The sequence below is a fragment of the Falco cherrug genome, chromosome Z (genome assembly GCF_023634085.1).
Source record: "Falco cherrug isolate bFalChe1 chromosome Z, bFalChe1.pri, whole genome shotgun sequence".
Lineage (NCBI taxonomy): Eukaryota > Metazoa > Chordata > Aves > Falconiformes > Falconidae > Falco > Falco cherrug.
Genome location: NC_073720.1, coordinates 12,826,187 through 12,841,766, shown reverse-complemented (window position 1 = coordinate 12,841,766; position 15,580 = coordinate 12,826,187). Strand labels below are relative to the sequence as shown.

Below are 15,580 nucleotides of genomic sequence, written 5' to 3'. Positions count from 1 at the left end.
TGTGCTGTGAAGTGGAAGCTGTTAAGAGAGCAAGAGTAGTGAGTTCTGCCGAGTGTTATTAATGTATGTATGCTCATGTTTTATGTGTATAGCTTTGTCATCTTGTAGTTCTTGTGTACATATCTACACAGAAGTTGGTGTCAACTAAAAGAGGAACAAGTAAATACATCTCCTTCCCATTTATTTTTTTAGCATCATATTGGCTCATCTTGAGTCTTTGTGCTGTGGTATTTTCACTGGACAGCTGCATTGCATTTTTATATAAGTATACGAAGGTAAGACAAAAAGAGACACCCAGAAACATTGTGTCACAGTAAGAAATCCCTTAGGCATGCTCCAGAAGATTCCTTGAAATGAAAAGAGAATAGGCTTCTTGAAAAAGAATCTGAAAGAATTTGAAAGTCCGAATGGCAGGATGTATTTGCAGCACGAATGATGTTAAAATATTTCACCTTTTCAGCCTCTAGGGGGGACTATGTTTTCAGCGAACCTGTCTGTGAAGAATTTCGCTAATCTGCAGCAGGCACTTCAGACTGTTGCTAATGCTAGCTGGAGTGAGTCAAGTGATTCTTGATTTGTTGTATGAGTTATTTCTGTGGGGGAAAATAGCCTGTGTCTGAAATGACTTTAGTCCTAAAGGGCCAGCCTGAAATCTTTGCTTTCGCTGCAGTCTGCGGGCATTCTGCCTGCTACCGATTCACCTCTGCAGGATTTGTTCCTATTAAAAAGCAGTTGTGTAGCTGAAAAAAATAATGCCTGTGGAGAAATGTCAGATTTATAGCTACAGAAAATACTGTAAGTGAACTAATGACGAGGTGGATTAAGTGGCATTTTGAATTGGGATTAGCAAGTAAATTCTTGTGCATAACTTTCTGGCTTAGAAAAATAAATCAAGTCACAGGCTGGGATTCTTTATATAACCGCTTAGGGTGAAGGGGGAATAACTGAAATGTTCGTGACACTTTGGGCCTGCAGAGACACTGTAGCTCCCATCAGGCTGAATGCAATTGCTTAGGTGAGTAAGGGCCACATACTGTGGTCCAAATGTTTTTCTGAAAGCATTAAAATTGGTCTTTGATGCTACTACTGCTACACGGTACTGGCCAGATGCCTTTTGTTTCTTTTTTGCCTCATGTTGGCCCTGCTTCTCCCACTCTTATTCGTTCCCAGCAGTACTTTACCTCACAAGGAGAAGCCAGTGTGAAGGGATGGCAGCCCTGTGATTTATGGGCTGACTATCTCTTCCATTGTGTTTACACAGCTTACACTCGAAAAAGGCAGCTAGGAGAGTATCGAGCTCACACATAAAATGAAAAAGATATTCTGGTGGGGGAAGGAGGGACTCAAGAGAAATCAGTCCAGATTCTGGTGTTTAAACACATCTGTAGGGTCACCATAAAGCAGTGACTACAAAGGTCAGCATTTCAAAATGTGTCTTAAGAAAATGTTTTTGCAAGCTTTGTGGTGAAGATGGCTGGCATGTTGTATATTGTAATATTCTGCCTAATCTCCGCTATGTTACATGGAGTCATTTACAACAAAAAATGCCTGACATAACTTAAAGTACAGGAACATACAAAACCAGCTTTACCAGGGTGGATGTTTATGTAATCTTCAAGAACGCTCTGAAGTTCAATTCAGTAATCAAATAAAACTACATGAGAGGCACATTTCTCAGAGACACTACCCATCTTTGAATTTCTGAGCTTCTTTATTTTACTGAGCCTTGTTAGATAAATGCTTCCCTCCAAAAAAGATTTTTTTGATGATTATTTCTGTACATCGTGTTATATGCTGTTTTCATTCCACTTCTCGGTTGTAATTGCACAAGCACTTCCAGCTTTCTTTTTTGTTAATCGAGGCATCTTAAAGGTGAGCAGATGGTCACCCCAGGAGTGCAGGTTTCCCATTCACAGACCACACGGAGAAGGCAGTAACAAAAGTAAGTTTACACATACTGCCCTGACAACGACCTCTGTGCTGAACTAAACAAACCCCTTCTGTAAAGCCGGGAGCCGTTCACTCACCTTTCGAATGCAAACCTGGCACTCTCTGAGTAACCATAAAACATCAAACCGTGCAGCCCTGCTCTGGGTTTGAGGATGCGTGCTGTTACAGGGCACAGAAAACTCCACAGAGAGCCATCTTTTAGGATTTTGCTGTCAAAAAGCACCAGGTATTCCAAAGCCTCTTTCACAAAACGTTTTGCACATTTCACATTGACTTTATTCCAAAGCAGGAGTCCATTTTAAAAGGACACTAACAAAATCTTAAGCAGAGCAGCTTTACAGCCAGTAAGTAGGGTTGAACAGGGATGTATTTAACATGCTCTGACTAGGCAGTGTTGTGAAGGTAATTGAAAGAGTTTTCTCCCCCCCCCCCCCCCCCAAGAAAATAATCTCAGAACAGGTCTTGTCTCCTTCACCTCTGATGCTTGGTGCGTGAAATTGTGTCTCTGAGGCATGGCAGGTGGGAAGCGGCAGAAAACTGCATCTGGGCCTTCTTGGCACAGGGGGTCTCAGAAAGACCCCTGAAGGATACAGACAGCGGTCAGGGGTCCAGTGCCAGATTCTCCACAGGGTTATGCCGTCCCTGAGCACGGTCACCTTTCCTGGTGAGGCGCTGGCAGCCGGGCTGCCCTGCTTACACCCCGCCGCAGCACCTGCATCCCCCCGTGCTGATGCTGCCATCCCCCCTTCCCCATAGCCCGCAGCTCTGCAGAGCACCGACCGCTGAGCCCTCGGCGGGGGCGGGGGGGCTCTCTCAAACGCTTCCCTCACGCACTGAAGCGCAGCTTAACCGAGCTGCAGCAAGCCAAAAAAATATTTTAAAAAATGAAAGTGCAACGGGATCTCGGCCCCGATGGCAGGGTCCCGCTCGGCGGGGAGGGCGGCAGCCGAGCCGTCAGGCAGCCGAAAATCCATACATCAGCGTTACACGGGCGCTGAGCGCCCCCCGCCCCGCGGGGCCGCAGCCCCGGCCGGCGCAGAGGTGTGCGGCGGGGGGGCCGCCGGAGGGGGCGGGCGGCAGCGCCGGGGCCGGCTCCTCCCTGCGCACAAACCCGGCCGCGCCGCGCCGGGCGGGCGAGAGCCGCCGCCGCTCCCGCGCTACTTAAGCGGGGAGGGCGCAGCCCGGCAGCCCCGCGGGGGGATCCGGCGGGGGGGCGGGCGGGGGGCCGAGGCAAATCGTCGTAGTAATAACCGTCATCTATCTATACGAAACCAAGGAAAGCAGAGCCGAGATGCTCCGTCCGTGACCCGCAGGCGGGGGCAGGTTGTGAATTGGCCAAACACCTGAGAAATAAAGCACGACCGAACAATTTCGAGGCGGGCGGGGAAGGGGGGAGAAAAGTTCGCCGGAGCTCGGGCGTCTCGGGGGGGGCGGGCGCGATGCCGCCCTGGCTGCTCGGCAGCCTCTGCTGCGTGCTGGCGGCGCGGACGGCGCTGGGCGGCGGCCCCGCGGGCGCGGAGGCGGCGGCGGAGGAGAAGCTGATCCGGGTGCTGGTGCTGCTGCCGCAGGACGACGCGTACCTCTTCTCGCTGGGGCGGGTGCGGCCGGCCATCGAGTACGCGGTGCGGAGCCTGCGGGAGAGCGGCGCCGGCTTGCCGCCCGGCTACGCCTTCCAGCTCACCTACGAGGACTCGGCGTGCGGCAACCGCGCCCTCTTCAGCCTGGTAGACATGGTGGCCCTGCAGCGCCGCCGCCCCGACCTGCTGCTGGGGCCCGTCTGCGAGTACGCGGCGGCGCCGGTGGCGCGGCTGGCGGCGCACTGGGACGTCCCCATGCTGTCGGCGGGGGCGCTGGCCGCCGGCTTCGGCGCCAAGGGCGGCGAGTACTCGCACCTCACCCGCGTCGCCCCCGCCTACGCCAAGATGGGCGAGATGCTGCTGGCCCTCTTCCGCCACCACCAGTGGAGCCGGGCCACGCTGCTCTACAGCGACAGCAACCCCGAGCGCAGCTGCTACTTCGCCATGGAGGGCGTCCATGTGGTGTTCCAGGAGGAGGCCTTCCACATGGCCGTGCACAGCTTCGACGAGAACAGCCGACACCTCGACCTTGACGACGTCGTCCGTGCCCTCCAGGCGGGTGAGAGGGGTGAGTGGCGACGGGGTGCCCGGCTTGGCTCCTCAGTGGCGTTTGGTGGTGGCTGGGGGCCAGGGCCAAGGCGCTGCAGCAGTGGGAGCATGGGGGAGGGAAGGTCCTGTGGGAGGTCGGGGGTCCCAGCCAGTCCCTGCCTGTGGAGGGGCTCGGTGCAGTGCTCTGCTGGTGCCCCTGGGCCAGGCGTGCCCCGGCGGATGGGGACAGCAGCCTCGAGCAGAAGCTGTGCCCACAGAACTTTGCTAGAGTTTTGCCTCCTGCAGCGAAGTGGGAGGCTGACCCTCAGGCACCGTGCTAGGAGGGCTTTGTGGCATTATAAGGGATCAGCTTCCTGCCGGCAGTCTGGGTTACCCAAAATCACCCGCATCTGCGGAGCAGCAAACCTGTTGCTTATTCTCTGACATTTTTGCCACGACTTTCTGTAAGTTCAAAGTCTAAGCAATGATGTTTTCTTCTCACCCTGCTGTGCCTTGCAGCGGGGACCCTTTTCCCTGCTCCTGCTGTTGGAAGCTCTGTCGAGTACCTCGTAAATGACAAATGCGTTCAGGGGAAGTGGTCATTTCAGCGGATGCATGGATGCGAAACCCATGAGTGAGTGCAGTAATATTGCCACCAACTGTTAGCAAAACACCATGGAGATAAATGGCTTGTAAAACATCTTGGAAAGTCATCCCTGGGCTGGATGAACTCACTTTGCCTCATGAAGTAGTAAAACACTCAAAAAGTGCTTTGGGATGTGCAGATTTGTAGTTAGATGTGTTCTAAAGTGAGCTCTCACCAAGCAAAGCATGGGTACATGGGCTTATCAAAAAGGCATTTTCTGTTACACGCTTTTGCCAGCCATAGGCTTGCCCAGTATGTTACTGAAAAAAAAAGAAAAAGTGTATTTCAGGAGTGAATCACAGGATCGAGTTAAAGTCCTCAGCTGTTTTCCAAAAGAGACGTAGGTGTGCAAAGTGCTTTTGTACAATTTCTGCATCCCTGGTTGTAGAACGTTAAAATAGCATCAAAATCAGACTGATAAAAGATCATGTTGTGTGTGACTGGCACAACTGGTGTGATGGTGCTGTAGGCTGCGGACAGAGCAGCCTTGCGCTGTTCATGTTGTTACACTGCAGAGAGTTGTTAATGTGCACAGGAGCGTGTGTGAGATGGCTGGGGACTAATAGCAGATGGCTCTTTAATTCTCTCTTCACAGAAGCAGGTGCTTAAAATAGAACTTTCCTAGTGAGTACCATTTGGGGGAATATACTGAATGGAGAGAAAGAAATCTGTAAGTGCTCGAGGGAACCACCGCTTGGGGAAAGATATTTTTTTTTTTAATCAGCGTAACTTTTGTGTCTGTGGGGTGGGAGTATGTGTGTGTGGGGTGGTGGTGGTGGGGTGTGTGGTGTTCGGCTTTCCTGATGCTAAAAGCACAACAGCAAGCTTACGGCAGGAATAGATGAGTGTTTGCCCTTAGCCATAGGGAGCTGTGGCTATGCTGTGGGAACATAACTGATGGCTAAAGACCACCCTGCTCTTCAGACCATGCTAACAGTCGGGGAAGAGAGGCTTACTTTCAGCCCGGGTTTAAATGCCTTGTGGAGCCGAAACCTTTGATCTTGTATCATTCTGTAACTTGCAAATGACCGAACAAAAGCAGCCCTCTGTCTTCTTTCCTGCCCTTGTGCCCTGTGGGGTCCCTCCCTCCATCTCACCTCTTCATTAGTCCGCTGGCTCATGCCACTACTGTGAAATTCAGCAAGTGGGGCCATTCAGCTTCCACTTGTGCCTTTCTGACTTTAAAGACTGACTTGCAGGACTCACCTGGCACATTCCTTTGGGCATCAGGGGTGGTCCTGCTGCTCACGGCATCTTTCAGGTTATCAGAGTATTTTACAAATCCTATATCATGTGAAGGATGCACCATGTGCCTTAGCTAACCAGATGAAGTCTTCATTACTCCTGAGGACTCCTTGGAGGTCCCCCCAGCGGTGCTGCAGGGCTTGTGGGTGACAGGGCACTGTCCAAAAGCACTTTCTAGAAATGTGTCCTTGGTTGGTTGGTTGTTGGGGTGTTGCACCTACCATGACTCTGTCCTGGGCTGTGACCCTGCACCTTCTCTGTTTCCAGATATGGCTGGTAGTGGTGGTCTCACCCGTGTGGTTGGGCTTCCCAGAGCGCCCAAGTGGGAGTGGACTTTCAAACAGATACAGGATACCTGCTTGAAACTCTCCTGGGGCTGAGAAAGAAGCTGCCCCACCAACTGGCCTGTGGGGACCTGGGGCAGAGGTGGGCCCTGTGGGTTAGGTTACTGCTGACTGCAGGTTTGCACTGAGCTCGCAGGGGTCCAGGAGGCAGCAGCACACCCAGCCACGCACCTGCGTTTGCCAGCAGCTGCCTGTCCAGTCCCTGGAGCCACTTCAAAAGACTCAGATCTTGGAGCCACAACAAAATCATGATGAAAAATATGATGATAAAAGTTAACTGCTTGTCTTGAATGAATTCCGTCAGTAGTTCAGGCCCCCTTGTAGGCTCAGTTAACCATGCCGCAGACTTGATGCTGTAGGCTCAGGTTTACCATTATGGTCACAAACTTGCTTAAATGCATTCTACACAAGCACATAGTCCAAGGAATGCATGTAGCAAAGGGAACGTGTACTCCTTTAACTGCAGTTTAAACTCATAAGTATTTGCTGGATGAATCCATAATCCTAGTCAATAAATTCAGAATAGTAGTGTTAGAATTATTGTGGTCTGTGTGTATTGTACTGGAGGAAGAACATTTTGTATGTATTTGCACGTACACATTTGTGTGTACACCGATAGTGAGGTACAGATGCAGATTAAATACACGTTACTTACGTTTCTGGAAGATTGCGAGAGGCATGCCCATAACTTGTTTGCTTCAAAATCTTGAAATATGTTATCTTTGCTCTCCTGCTGAGTTAAAAACCACATCCAAATAGTTAATATAACTTCACTTAGGTTCCTTTAGAAGCTTACAAAATATGATTTAATATATTTTAAAGTATGGGGTTTCCCCCCACCCTTTTTTATTCCTTTTGCACAAGGTCTTCTACTGGTGGTGTGAGAATCTCTTTGATTTGATCTACAGATTACAATTTTATGATAGATGTGAATTGTAAAGGCAAAGTCAGGGGAGAATTGGGAAGGCAGCAGGGAAACATTCAAAAGGAAATCTCTCACCTATACTGAAATTAGGAACAGTGAGACAAATTTGTTCCTGATGTGCATCTGGAAAAGATTTGATCCAAATTTTATTGCAAGAAAATTTTATTTTCTTCTTCTTTTCCTTCATGCTAATGTACTTCACCATGGTCATGAAATATGTCTTGCTCTGTTGCTCTGGAAATTATTATATTGCTCTACTGTAATCAGTAGGACAGAGCTATGCATGGTATAACTCTCCTGAAGCGTGGGGATGTACCGAACGTGACTCACTCTGGCGTCGCATCTGCAGCTTTGTGCCTGTGATGGCATCCAACCAGAAAAGCAATGGGAGAAGATTCATTGTGTGCAAAAAGATTTGGCCTCTTTGGCCTTTTCATTTCTTACAACAGCAAACATTTCTACCCAGAAGAGCTGAATGTGGTTTTGATTCAGTTTTATTGTTGGGTTGAAAATAGCTGCATATATTATTGTAGCTTTCGAGCCCTACCATGCGTAACAGCGTTCTTGGAAATGTGTGTGCAGTTGGTTTCAAATCATCGTCCCAACAGGATCTCTTATGACTCTGCTGTAGGATACAGCCCCAAAGCATGCACTGGTATGATACTTTACTGCTCCCTATGATGTCAGTAACTTCATACCCATGTTCTTCTGAACCTATATAAAAGTTTATAGCATGATGTGCTCTATGTGGGAGGTGTCTCCCCATTGCTGAAGACCTTGCCTGAATATATGCTTTCCCTTTGTAGAGGGAAGAGGCAGCAAGGGCCGTAGTCCCCCCATGCCCAGCAGGTTGGGGAAGAGACCTCTCAACCACAGCTGTCACAGTCTGGATCATGGTGCCCACACAGAGCACACCTGCAGGGTTTAGGTCCTGTTGTAGCAGCACAGCTCCTGCTTAGCTCTTGGTGCAGAAAAAATGAGGCTCTGTGGTGATTAGTCTTGTAACCACCTTTAATCTTCATGCTCAGAAAGCAGCACTTGCTCTTCCCATTTCTGAGTATTAAGCATCCCATCAAAGGTCATTGCCTAGGCTTATTGTATCACCTCTGGAGAGAAGTCATGCTCTGGAGAGATTCATACCATTGCCCCTAGACAGCTGCTGAGATGCTGCTCTCCATTAACTGCAGAGAGGCAACAAATTCTAGACCAGATACCTAAACTTTAGATAGCTGAGGTGTAGGTGAGATGAATCTACACCAAACTGTTCAATGGAATGGATATTAAAATGGTAATGTCATTGTATCACCTTGATTCTTCATCTTCACATTGTCTTATGTCCACTTAGAAGTAAAAAGGCTTATGGTTGCAATCAACTCTATGAATATATGTGGTTGAAGAAACTCGAAGGCAGAACTTACCACATGTGGGAAGGGTATCACGCACAGGCCCTATTTAATTAATTTCAGAGGAGATAAAGGAGGGGGAAGCCCGTCTGCATTCGGTACCTGTCTTCTGTCAGCTGTTTGGGCAATCAGCTTTGTTTGCCGTCTGTGTTGTGATGTTTGTTGCAACACTGGGAGGACAGCTGGGGTCACGGTCGCTGGCAGTATTCATGCTTAACAGGCTGTTCCCTGAAGTTCTTGAACTGCTTCTTATCTGTGTTTTTTATTTTCCTCCACCAGTTGTAATCATGTGTGCCAGCGGTGACACAATCAGGAACATCATGTTGGCTGCTCATCGGCAAGGAATGACCAACGGGGACTACGCTTTCTTCAATATTGAACTCTTCAACAGCTCATCATATGGTAATTTTTTTGCTGCCCGAGTATGTTGCAAAGTCTTCTGTAAGCCTAGTGACATTTTTAGATCTGATAGCCTCAAAATATGCAGCACCAAGTCCCAGAATATGCCACCGTCTCGCCCCGTTGTTGCAGTTACCTTCCGCCTGGGCTGTGGTACGGCAGGAAATAAAACAGACCTCGTGGCTCTAGTTGCCACTGGGTGGATCACAAGGTGCCAAATACACTGTAGGCATTATGTATTTAGTTACTTGTAGGGGTAGCAGCACCAGGGAGACACTGGCTACAGCAGCCAGGCATGCATTACCCCACGCTGCCTTGTGCATGCTCAGCTCTAGGTGGCTTGCACCATCCCCAGCCTGGTGACTGCCAAATCTCAGGGTAGGGGGTCTAATTTATTTCAGCTGTTGATCAGAAACTGCATCTGCAAAAATACTCAGCAGCGTTGTGTTGAAGGGGAAGCGCTGGATGGCACACAGACAGACTGGATTTACTAGAGCAGGGTGGATAGCAGTGGCTGATCCCACCCCCAAGTAAAAAGGACCAGATATGTCAAATCAAAACATGACTTTAAAATGTAAATTAAATGCATTTGCTTTTTGAAATATACCTGCATTCAGTTACTTTTGATATTATGGCAGTGTATGGCAGGGACTAAATTTGCTCTCAGCTGCTACAGCTGTCTCAGTTAAATTCAAAGTAATACTGGAGCAATGTCTTTGCTGAATTTTAAACAATGTCACATGGCTGAAGCTGAGGAAAATTCATGCCTGGGAACCAGGTTTTGTTGAAGTGTCAAAGTGGCTTTTGAAAGGAGCAGCCTCTTTTGCAGGTGCAGAGAAAATAATTTCCTCCCTGCAGGCAGCCGTAACTTACCCACTACAAAAACAAATTCATTTCAAATTGAAAACCAAGTGGGAGTTGAGAAAGAAGGAAAACTTGGGGTTTTTTCTTTCTTTCAAGCTTCCAAAAGCTGACCAACAGGAACAACTGAATTCACAAAACGGTGATGTATTTTGTTTAATAAATCAGTTGGTTGTAAATTAAATTCTTTTGCTTAAACTTTTTGTTATCCACCTACCACCTCTGAGATGATTTGCAGGATACAGTGCTGTTTGTTGAAAACCTCTGTAATGAATGTATGTAGATGTTTAAATTCAGAGAGAGCGTTACCTACAGGAGTACAGCTATTGCTACATGCATCATCTACGTTAGCTGAAGAAGTGCCAAGTTTTTCCAGGCAATAAGGAAATCACTTAAATAACTGAAAGATAAAGTTGCAAGACAAGATCAAAGCCAATGGTTTGAATCAAGGTTTTCTTCTTGTTGAGTTGAATTTGGAGTGACTTTATCCCTTGTGGCATAGGCAAAACCATTTGACCTTGCAGCCTTAATCAGGACCCAGAGCAAAAAGCTGAAGGTCTGTCCATATCCTGAAGTTTTGACCCTTCTGTAGACCCTGGGAGCTTTGCAGCTTTGACTTTTCTAGAAACCACTGTTCAAATAACCCCTCTGGCTGCTGCTCGTGGCTCATTACTGCTGCACTACTGATGTGTTTCATCTCACAGAGCAGAAGCACATCAGAAGTCATTCATCTAACCACGGGTACAAGCCTGTGTGTGAGCTGGGGTCCCTTTGGAGTCAGCAGAGAGAAGCAGGCACCCCTGGACAGTGACTCACCTCATCCTTAGGAATCCGCGGTAGCTCAGATGATTCATCCCCGACAGCTGATGTTTTCCTTGCCTTGGCTGAAATGAGCATGGCATGGCTACCTGGGAAACGCTTAGGCTGGCTGGGACAGATGGTACCGAAGGTTCTCCATGAGCAGGGGATGCTCACGTAAGGGCAGTGGCTGCAGGAGGTGGGCTGCTGCCATTTTGGAATGGTTTTGCTTTCCTGCTAGGAGGCAGTGGCGATTGCAGTGTTGCAATCTCCTGGCTCAGTACCCTGTCCCAGGTGGGACCCTGACATCACAGCTGATGGGAGGTGGGTGTCCCCGGTCATGCAGCCCCCATAAGGCAGCACTTTGTTCAGCTGTGTAGAGGGCAGCTGTGCCGTCGTGGCGTGGGATCTCCATGCAGCCCGGTGATGGGGGCAATACTTGTTTGCCTTGTGGTCATGTGGGAGCCTCAGCACCATCCTGCCTTGCATCACAGGTAATACAGTACAGTCTTCCTGTAGATTTTCCAAGGGATTAATGAAAACTGCCTGTCTTCTGATGTAGTGTAGTTAAAATGTGGCATTTCTAAGTAATTCTTTTAGACTGCCATTTTTTTCTGTTTCTTTGTGTACGTGTTTCCTGTGAAGAGTGAAATGATTGTGCATCAGAAGTTGACTTTTGTGCAGATGGTCATCACATGGGGAAAGCAAGCATAAAAGAGAAATGTAGAGAAATTTCCCCAAAAGTTCTAGTTCCTAGTGCCTGGAGATACTAGATTTTGTACCTTTTATAAGGTACTATAAGAGTACTGTATTTATAAGGTACTCTTCAGAGTGGGTGTGACTGGCAATTTAACACTTTGCCTTTAAATTCAGATAATCATATTACAGTTTGTTGTTGCCCTCTGTTCTGAATATTTTAAATTTTTCAGAAGAGCGGGCGTATTAAATGCCAAGGGTGCAATAATTGCACATAAGTACTGTGGCAAGATGACGTCCTGCAAAATAATCCATGAAGGAATTTAAATAATATAAATTATTTTAGGAACACTGTTATGCAAGTGTACCTTCCCTGCTCCTGCTCTCAGGATTTTTAAAAATAGATGTGTATAGTGTCCAGGACAGAAACTTGTTCACTTTCTACCAGCACTACTAGTTTTCTGGGGTCTACAGTGTCACTCTTTTAAGCTATCCCCATTTGTAAATGCAAAGCTATAGCAAAGCCCTCTGTGCTGTGGTCTCTGCCATACTTCTTTAACACTGCACTTCTAAAATGCAGGTACCCAGCTGGGGCTGAGGCTTTTCATCTTTGAGGCTCCAGAAAGCCTGAAAGGCTCCTTCCCCTCGTCTTGTGGGGAAGCTAGCAAGACATGTTAGCTTGCAGTTGCCAGTGCATTTCTTTCTTTTTAAAAACAGCAGCCAGGACAGGGTGTAGGAGGGCAAAACCAGATGCTGGGGTGTTAGTTGCTCCAGTTTTTCCATCAGGTCTGATGAGTAGGGTCCTGGTGTCAATAGTTTTGACTGGTTAAACTTTGTATTGGGAAAGAAATCCCTAAACCAAGGCAGATGTATTTAGAGCTTCTTCCCAAGAGAATGAAGTCACTTCCAAAAAAATAACAAGAAAAGAATTAGCAAGGTTCATGTTATTTATGAAGATTACAGTCCTGGCTGGTGCTGAGCTGTGGCAAATAAGGCTTTCCAGGGGTGGAAAAGAGATGTAGAAGGGCACAGGTGGTCCTGTGCCTGCCACCCTATGCTGGGAGTGACAGGAGCTGCTCTGGAGCCAAAAGCAGCAGGAGGAAGGACCTGTCCTCCAGAGGAGTGCAGGTCCTTTGTTCCTTCCCCTGTGCTCTCTGAGGAAGCAGAGCAATTCCCCAATTAATGTTTATTGTCCAAAAGAAGAAGAACAAAAAAAAAAAAAGGGAGCGGGAGGGTGGGGAAGAAGTCCCAGCAGCAGTGCTGACCTGCTGGGAGGACAGATTGCAGGGTCTGTATTCAGTTGCTTCAGGGTGGCAGAGGTGGTGTCCATGAACTGGCTCATGCAGATATGCAGTGCAGCTGGTAGTGCTGTGCAAGGAGCACCATGGGTTTGATGCCTGGGCTCCATCTCCGTTAGCGGCTCCACTCCCAGACCATTTGCTTCTCTTTGTCCAAATGACATCTTCTCAACCCAAGCAAAGTAGCTACATCTTCTCTCACCTCAGGGTCCCATGTGCCTCCAGGTCATCCTAGGGAGCTCAGCATGACATTGGTCTTTGTCTTGGCTCACTTAGGCATGATGGGGTTTTTGATGCCACTCAAAAAAATAAAATTACTGTCTTCTAATTATTTGTAAGCATTTAAGGCACACTGCTTTGGGCCACCACTGTTTCCTCTGGGCCTGTTTTATTTATCATTTACACACAACAGCACAAAAACTGGTCCAGGGCAATGTGAACCTTTCCACTGATCTTGTGAAGCTTTGGAGATCGGGGTCTCGGGACCTGCTAAGGTCAATCCCTGTAAGGTAGAAGAACTCCTCTTCTAATTAATGGTTAACCAGTCAGCTATCCTGCTTTTTAAAAATCTGATTACTGGTGGTCTGAGTTAAATGGTTCCCCTGCTGTGACACAAAACATATAAATACAGCAATAGCGCAGGATCCAATTTTATTTCTAAGTGTTTCTTTTCCGCTAAGAGCAAAGCCGGTCTGGCAGCCACTGCACACATGGTTTTCTCCTTGACTGCTGTGGGAGAGCTGTGGGAGAAGTAGCTGCACCATCTGCCTCCCATTCAGGGTGACGATCATACTGTTGACTTTACTGGTGCCTTTCTGACTGACCAAGAGTGTTGCTGGTGGAGTGATGTGTAACAAAAGCTTTGTGGTCAAATCTTCCCTCGCTTGTTCTAACTTAAATATCACTGCGTTTGAGATCTGGCACGTGTTTTTTGCTTTGAGATGTCTTCTCATGCTTAGGCTTCATCCCACCCTTTAAAAATAAGCAAGCACAGCATGGGAGTGAAGTTGTCCTTCTGTTTGCACATTTACTTACCACCAGCCATTCCTCTCTGCCCGGTTTCCTGCATGTCTTGGAGCACGTTCAGTTCTCCCTTTTACTCTGCCATCTCCCCAGGGAGCAGGAGAGGGGACTTTTGGGTAGAAAAAGGAAGGCGATCGTGAAATGCTACCTAATTTGGTGTTGGAAATACGCTTGTTTTCCACTTAGGAAATGGCTCTTGGAGAAGAGGTGACAAACATGACCTTGAAGCCAAGAAGGCATACTCATACCTCCAAACCGTCACTCTGCTGAGGACCGTGAAGCCTGAGTTTGAGAAGTTTTCCCTGGAGGTGAAAAGTTCTGTTCAGAAGCAAGGTCTGCATGAGGATGACTATGTAAGTACTTGATGGCAGGCTTCGGGTCTTTGCATTTTCAAAAACGTGCTCCTGATTAAGGCAAAAGTAGCAGTGAGACCTTACTAGGACAGAATCATCTGGGTACAGTTGTAAAATCCCGCTGTTGCCTCTATAATCTCTTTTCTTTTCTCTCTCTCTCTTTTTTTTTTTTTTTTAATAATGTAAATAGCAAGAATAGACTTGGTCTACGTGCACTAGGTCTGTGCACCACCATCTTATGACCTGTCCTGTGCTTGTCCTGTCGTTCATCAGCAGGAAGGCTGGGGAAAGGCAGATTGCCAAGTCTCTCTCCGTCTCCCACTAACCATTTTTTCTACAAGGCAAAGAACTATATTCTTTTTTGTTTTCTCCCTGTAATTATTTTTGGTAGAACCAGAAAGTTACACTCTGTATTGCATCTGATGAAGCTTTTCTTCATGTGAATGAGAAAAATGGTCTTATTTCCCAACTAATCATATTTACGTTGTTGCTGTGTTTATTTTAAACTGTCTATAATATCAGTATAGTTCTTGCGAGTTGCTTTAAGCCTAGGGGACTGTCACTGTTCTCCAGAGATGGATGTGGGAAAGTATTTCTTCTTTAAATCTCTCCAAATGTAGGAGGAAGATGCCTCTCAAAATGGCTTTTGAGCTACTGCTAAGCTAGTTCATTAGGTGTTTTCATAGAAAAGTCTTCTGTGAAATCAAGAATATGTAGCACATGCCTATAGAGATTTCTGCATGCTGATCAAAGTACTTCCCAGGCAGTCAGTCTTCCCCCATGATAGCGAGTAAACTTTCCAAATACGCTTGTAAGGAAAAGAGGCTTGAAGAGGCTTTGGTCAGTCTTCAGCTGTAGGAAATGATTTATGGAATTTATGTCTGAAACTCAGGAAAGCAACCCAAACCCCTCACTTGCCAGCTGCCACTTAGGCACCTACCTCATCTCTTTGCTTTAAACTTTGTATCCCTCACAGGTGGAGGCATCATCTTTAGTTTGAAGCACAGACTGATGAACTTGAATGTTATGTTAATGAATGGCCTTTCCTGCAGTTTATTGCATAACCTCAGCTGTCTTCAGAAAACCTGTGCTTCTTAGAACTTGGATATATCTTATTTAAAACATTTTACTTAAAATGTTCAGTTTGAATCATATCACTGGCTCATATTTTTCCTGTGAAACTTTCAAAGTCTAGGCAGTCTTTTGTTGGCATTGTTTGCCTTTTGTCAGTGGGGAAACCCCAGCTGCCAAGTTCAAGGTGCTGCTCTTTGAAGAACCTGTTAAAGGAGTTGTGAGGAAGGCGTGGGGCTGTGATTTGTGCTGTTCCTCCCTTTTACTTTTATGTGCCCTTTTGCAGGTGTCACTTTGCAAGCTATGTACCTCGAAAATCTGCCATGTGCTCTTGGTTGTGGTTGGTGAGGATTGTGATTTTGAGTATTAAAGAGTAAGTCATCCACAGTTTTGTGGCCGTTCCAGTCTGGGCAGCGTGATGTTTCCCCAGATGAGAAAGAGTTAAACTGCCAAGAGTTCAGGA

At 47.2% G+C, this 15,580-nt stretch overlaps 1 protein-coding gene across 3 annotated transcripts in view; it reads left to right on the top strand.

Annotated features, from left to right (window-relative positions):
- Positions 1-1,714: 1,714 nt before the first annotated feature.
- The window catches only part of NPR3 (natriuretic peptide receptor 3), a 48,200-nt gene continuing 34,334 nt past the window's right edge, over positions 1,715-15,580 (top strand). For 2 of the 3 annotated variants that reach the window (XM_027810985.2, XM_014283046.3), the window contains exons 1-3: positions 1,719-4,095; positions 8,898-9,020; positions 13,880-14,046. In XM_027810985.2, coding sequence (XP_027666786.2) covers positions 3,390-4,095; positions 8,898-9,020; positions 13,880-14,046 — 996 coding nt within the window. In that variant the 5' untranslated portion in view covers positions 1,719-3,389. Of the gene's footprint in view, positions 4,096-8,897; positions 9,021-13,879; positions 14,047-15,580 lie in introns of all 3 variants that reach the window. The other variant, XM_055699383.1, reaches the window with a different exon arrangement.